The sequence below is a fragment of the Helianthus annuus genome, chromosome 4 (genome assembly GCF_002127325.2).
Source record: "Helianthus annuus cultivar XRQ/B chromosome 4, HanXRQr2.0-SUNRISE, whole genome shotgun sequence".
NCBI classification, from domain to species: Eukaryota; Viridiplantae; Streptophyta; class Magnoliopsida; order Asterales; family Asteraceae; genus Helianthus; species Helianthus annuus.
Genome location: NC_035436.2, coordinates 29,324,619 through 29,331,163, shown reverse-complemented (window position 1 = coordinate 29,331,163; position 6,545 = coordinate 29,324,619). Strand labels below are relative to the sequence as shown.

The following is a 6,545-nucleotide window of genomic DNA, read 5'->3' as shown; positions in this document are numbered from 1 at the left end:
GTCATTATCATCTAAATTGAACTCTTCAAACGATTGATATTTGTATTAATTTTTTTATAAGGTATAGTTTTTAGAGTTTTTGGTTTAATATTTAGAGCTCAGGGGTTATCTTTAAAGGTTTAGGTTTAGCATTTAGTTTTCTTTAGTTTCTAGGTGTTAGCCTTTAGGGTTTAGCTTTTAAGGTTTAGGGTTTAGAGATTAGAGTATAGGGTTTAGTAATGGTTAGATAGAGTTTCTAATGATCCATCTCTCTCTCTCTCTATATATATATATATACACACACATACACACACTAGCAGGAACTCACGCGATGCGGCGGCGACAACAATTCACAACGCGATACTCATATTTCGTTAGTTTATTAATCCTTTAGTGGATTCACCCGTGCTTTACGAAAGGCATACCGATTTCTAAAAAAAAGTAGAAATGTAAACGCAACGTACCTACAACTATAGTTATCAAAGTTGCATAAGCCTCGCCTGAGGCCTAGACGAAAAGCATAAAAAAAGTGAGGGCTGAGAAAAAAAGAGCTCATAAATAAAAAATTAAAAAGATATTATATATTAGAAAAATAGTACTATTTTCAAATACAATAAACACAAAACTCTTATATAAACTTCAATATCATCTAATCAGTGCTTAAAACAAAACGTAATTCTAGAACTTGAATAACAAAATATTTGGTGTAAAAGAATTTCTAACCTATATAGTTTGTAGTAACTATATTAATAATAAAAATTATCTTGAAAGAAAATTGACTTTTAATTATGTGTGGTCACTATTGTGAAACAGTGTTATTTTTCTACAAGAGTGTGTAGCTTTCCTGCAAAGCAACATGTTTTTACTGTTAAGGTAAGTTTTATCAACCATATCAACACAAAAGATCTACAAATTCTACATTTTGGTCTATGGGTTTTCATCTTTATCATATTCTTTCTATCTTCTTCTCCAGTGATGCAATCACAACCACAAACGTGTCCGGATTAAATTTAGCATTAAAATTGTTGAAGTTTGTCGGAATCTGGTCAGACATGTTGCCGAAAAGTCGTTTTTTGGCCTGAAACTCACTATAATAGCGCCTTTCACAACACAAGGCGTTTTAGGTGCGCCTCGCCCGGAAAATGCGCCTAGGCTCAAGAAGCGAACGCTCATTATATAAGGTACTGAGAAATAAAATATTATACGTGGTTGATGAAGACAACGTATCAATATAAGAATTCACAGAATGGGCCTTTTTGTCAAAACAGCTAAACATTTAATTATAAGGATTAAACTTAGATATATTATCAATCGTAACTAAAGTACATGAGACTTTTGAAAAAGAAAAAAAAACAAGATAATCAGATAGGCGAGCCCTGTAAATAAGCCTTTTGAATTAGCTACAACCTCAGTAAGAAAGAGCCAAATACAGAATAGTAGGTATATTCTTCCTTTTTCCATGAATATTTATTTAGTAAACCAAACTATGATATTAGTGTAAAAACACACTCAACTTGTATATTGGTGGGGTAACAAGTCTAATGAATTAGAAAAACCTATTATTCTCTCCAAAATTATAGTGAAGTTAATTTAGGAGAGTATTTTTAAAGCTAATTAATCAAAAAAATATTATAGTGAGGTTAATTTAGGAGACTTTGTTTAAAGCTAATTACCCCATAAACTTCATCAACTCAAAGGTTTCATCACACACCTGTACACACTCACACCTTAGGAACAAACTAATACACACACCTCACGCATACACTCCTATATATATATATATATATATATATATATATATATAGGTTTAGGTTCTTTTGTGAACACTTTCTAATTGATGAACAAAACGAACAAATCCTGGCCATAGATCTTCTTTAATCTAAAATAAGGGTAGGATCGTCTTTTAACATATATAGTTTATTTTATAATTTTCTTTTTTAAATTTTTCATGGCAGTTATCTAATAAACCACCCACGCTTCAACATGACGTGCAATTTCAAATTTCATTCGATGATCCTAATCTGCGCGATATCTTCCTGTTCGTTCTTTTCATCACCATCATTCAATTAATTCTTCACATTATCAACAGGCAATTCAGCAATCATGACACATTCGAGTGAACAGAATATTGTTTCATCGAATTTTCTAATTGATCAGACCGCTCAACCACCGGGAGATCAACATCAAGGTATATTCTTAAAAAATTTATGTATACAAGTTTGCTTCCAGTGTCAGATAAATAGATTACATAGCTGTGTATTGTTTGGTTTTCTTTGTATAAACCCTAAGATTTATTGTTTTCGACAGATACGAACGATCAGCTTGCTGTTCCAGCCAATTTGTTAGTTTCGCAGATCACTGATCGCGCAGTAGAGCATCGTCAAGGTAAAATATTAAAACTGTTTTTTTATACAATTCAGTATCCGATGTCGATTTAATTTTAGTAGATGACTATTCAGTCTATTAGTTCGTTTAACTAAATTTTAAGATTTATAATTTGCGAAAGAGGGTACATGTATGTTAGAGACGATCGATCAGCCCACCGTTGCCGCCAAGTCGTTAATACCTCAGAGCGCTGAACCAGAAGCAGATCATCATCAAGGTATAATTATTAAACCATTGTTTATACAAGTCAGTATTGTGTGTTCTGAAGTGATGTTACATATTTGTAGTACTTATATTTTTTTTGTTGTGTATTTTTTTATATAATACTTATGTTTTTAAACTTTTGACTGAGGTTACTGTTATTACATTATACAGATGTGAATGATCAGCCCGACGGACCAGCCAATTTGGTAACTCTTCCGAGTTCTCAACGAGCAGTCCAAGATAATGTGCTGGTAACATCCATTGAGCAGCAAGGTATTATTCTAGGGCAGATCAAATCATAAAAAATCAGTGGTGTATGCCCCTTGTATTTGCTTACGTTTATTCCTTGTTTGAAATTTTAGAGTCTATTGCTAGCAATGTATATCAAAGTCCTAATGGCACAAAGTATTGGACACCAAATGTACCTCCGGATTTAAAACCGTATAAAGGGGCCAGATTCCGAACTATCTATTGACGAAGCAATTGTTATGTATGAGCATTATGCAGAGAGGGCTGGTTTTTCGACCCGTTTGGGGACGTCAAAGAAAGATAAAGCTAAAGGAATAATCAAACTCCGGTACATTTTGTGTTCTCGAGCTAATAAGCCCAAAGACCAGGAAGCGGGTAATTCTAGTTCTCCTAAACGATGCCGTAGTATAAAAGCTACAGATTGTAAGGCATGTGTTAAAATTAGGCGAGTAAAAAAATCTACGGATTACGTTGTTTACAAATTCATTGAACAACATAACCATGGTCTAACGTCACCTGAGAACTTAGATTTATCACGCAAGAAAAGGAAGCTAGACTTTGCGGCTAAACAGCTTATTGCTGATTGTCGCAATGCAAACATTGGCCCGACGAAAGCACACAATATATACGTTGTTTTAAAGGGAGGTCACCAAAATGTTCGTGGAACATCTACCGAGTTTAAGAACTTTGGAAGAGATATCCGGGAATTCATTGGTGACAGAGATGCACAAATGGTCGTTGACAAATTCAATGAACGGGTGGAAAACAAGCAAAATTACACGTTTAATACACATATCGTTGAGAAGGAACTTCAGTTGATGTTTTGGTGTGATGGAGTCTCAAAAATAAATTATCACGCTTTTGGCGATGTAGTGGCATTTGATGTAACGTATCACACAAACATGTAATGGTTTTTCAATATTTCCTGCATTTTGTATGTGGCTTTTTTATACATCTTTATTGTAAACCCCATATTTATTCATCTTTTTTTGTAGGTACGATATGATATTTGTCCCCTTTACCGGGGTTGATCATCATAAGAAGTGTACAATATTCGGGGCTGGATTGATTCACAACGAAACCGTTGAGTCATACTCATGGCTTTTACAAAAGTTTTTAGAAGTGCACGATGGAAAACAACCTCTTATGATATTAACCGATCAAGATTGCGCCATGAAGCAAGCCGTAAACATTGTATTTGATAAGTTTGTTCATAGACTATGTATGTGGCACATCACCAATAAAATACCAGCTAAGGTACGGAAAATGGATTTTAAATACGTGTTTGTGTATAGGTTACGTATGTGTCATGTATATGTTTACAAAATAGCTGACTTTTCTTATATACACATATGTACAGTTATGTATGCTGATTGACCGGTGTATTTATTACCATACTAACGCAATGACTTATCATATATCCTGTCTGTAGATAAAGGGCAGTGACGAAACGAATGCTGAGTTAAAGAAACAGATCCACAAATTGGTGTGGAATGTTTACATAGAACCCCACAGGTTTGAAAAGAGATGGAATTTACTCATGACCGAGTATGGTTTGGAAGATCATGCTTGGATGAACGAAATGTACGCTATAAGGGAACAGTGGATTCTATGTGTTGCCTTATGAAGACAACTTCTCGATGCGAAAGTGCTAATCATATGTTTAAAACAAATTCTAGTCCCCATAATACGTTGGTGCAGTTTATGCTTTGCTACGATACATCGGTGGATAAGCTACGTAACAAACAGCGTAAAATGTCTTATGAGACAGACACAACCAATCCCGAGCGTTACAAAACATCGTTTCCAATAGAACGTCATGCCAATGAAGTATATACACGCACATTATTCTGGGAAGTTCAAAAGGAGATTGAAAAGTCTAACAGTTTGTGTTATGTTGCCGAAAGAGGAATGGTTGATGGAGTTAATACGTATCTTGTTGCTCATCAAGATCACACCAAAGAAATTGTGAATGAGTTTAAGGTTAGTTACGCTTTTAGTGTCTACAGTTATTACAATCTTCACATTTTTGTTTCTATTGAACAAATTTTAAATGTCTTTCTTAACATTGTAGGTAACTTTCAACAAAAGTGATTTTACAGTTTCATGTGTATGCATGGGTTTTACCCGGGTTGGGTATCTTTGCCGACACGTGTTTTGCGTATTCATGCATCACAACGTTTTTCAGATTCCAGACAGATACATACATCCTAGATGGTGTAGAGATGCTATCCCATCTAGTGTACACTTCCTGGAGAATAGGTTATGTGACGACCAAAGTAGGAGTGGTGTGTTGTGGCGCGGGATTTGTGATAACGTGAACATGTGTAGAGATAGGGTACGTGGCAACATTGAGAAATTACAAGAGTTAAGTGACCAGATTCAAGCTATTAAAGATAAGCTTTTTAGCGAGATACCGTACGATGATTCAATCAATAAAAAGGATGTTGTGATAGAGGATGTAATTGCGCATAAACAACCAGCTGAGGTTTCTTGCATGGCACCGCGGAAAATACGCAACCAAGGATGTGGAAAGCATAATCGAACAGTTGGTCCGGGTGAGAAAGCAATCAAGATTAGTAAAAAAAAAAAAAAAGAGAAGGAGATGCAATTTCTGCAAAAAACGAGTTAGGGGCCATGATAAGAGGAACTGTCCGCTCAAAAAGGGGGAGCCGGTTAAGGACGACTCGACAACCGACGGAGAAGATGAGATATACGAAGACGACGAAGAAACCGAAGAATCTGGATCTGAGGATTCTGTTAGTGACGAATAGTTTACGTAAATCGTAACAACATTCGCCCTTTTTTCTAATCATTGCTGATGGTTATTGTATTAGAATTCATGTTTATGTAGTTTTTCTTCTGATGAAACGAAGTCTGGGTTTTATTTGAACTTTTTATCCAGTTTTCATGCTTTGTTTAGTGACAGCATTCTCGTCTCCTATTTAGAATCGCGATGTATGCAACCATTCTGACTGTTAATTATCTATTCTATTTTTTTGTAACTTTTGGAATGCACATCAGTGCGACACTCCTCAATGTTCTTCCTGACAATATCTTAATATGATCTCAGCAATAATTTTGTAACTTGAAACTCGATAGCCTTTTGGTCTGAATTGACGCTAGAGGGTCTTAAAACTGTTGGTGGCTCCCCCATATGCATAATTGAAAATGAATAATCTATACGATCCATGGTATGAGCAGGTTGACTTAGCGGCTTGGTTGCAGAACTCGATTTTGTTGACGTTCGAGTATCCGACCCCCCTTCCCCCGAACAATGATGAGATCCCCCAGCTTGTGCTACCAGATACCGGATTCTCAACCTCACCAGCTGGCTGGGACCCAGCTTGATTATGCTGCTATGTGGCGATTCCATTGCCTTGTCGGCCACGAAATGAGCGTGACTTAATACTTCTTTCAGATTCTTGGGCTTTGTCGGTCTGAGATATTCGGAGATGTCTACATCTGAGATATTTAGAGGAGCAAGAATGCACTATATTTTCCAGTCACTATTTGTAAAGTGTTTGGATGAGGTTGACTGACGATGACATGCTAACCACTATACATAATGCAACTGGTCCTAGATGCTCTTTATTTGTGACGGACGTTCCTTTTAAGGTTCTGATTAGAAGACAAATTGCCCGTTTGTTAGATCGTTCAATGCGCAAGATTTGTTTATCACGAGTTAATCAAGAGGAGTCATCGATGTATGGTACATGAGCTACAAC

The 6,545-nt window shown here is 35.9% G+C and overlaps 1 protein-coding gene across 1 annotated transcript; it reads left to right on the top strand.

Moving 5' to 3' along the window:
• The first annotated feature begins 3,056 nt into the window (after positions 1 to 3,056).
• LOC110933114 (protein FAR1-RELATED SEQUENCE 5-like) lies at positions 3,057 to 6,168 on the top strand. Its single transcript, XM_022176353.1, has 7 exons — positions 3,057 to 3,706; positions 3,813 to 4,074; positions 4,250 to 4,401; positions 4,497 to 4,800; positions 4,892 to 5,365; positions 5,484 to 5,576; positions 6,022 to 6,168. The coding sequence occupies exons 1-7, from the start codon at positions 3,057 to 3,059 to the stop codon at positions 6,166 to 6,168; spliced, it is 2,082 nt and encodes a 693-aa protein (XP_022032045.1).
• The last annotated feature ends 377 nt before the right edge of the window (positions 6,169 to 6,545 follow it).

Excerpts from the sequence above, each read along its gene's own strand:
- LOC110933114 (XM_022176353.1), top strand. The coding sequence starts at position 3,057 with ATGTATGAGCATTATGCAGAGAGGGCTGGTTTTTCGACCCGTTTGGGG. Across the intron at positions 3,707-3,812 it reads GTAGTGGCATTTGATGTAAC|GTACGATATGATATTTGTCC; the intron begins GTATCACACAAA and ends CTTTTTTTGTAG. Across the intron at positions 4,402-4,496 it reads CATGCTTGGATGAACGAAAT|TCCCCATAATACGTTGGTGC; the intron begins GTACGCTATAAG and ends AACAAATTCTAG.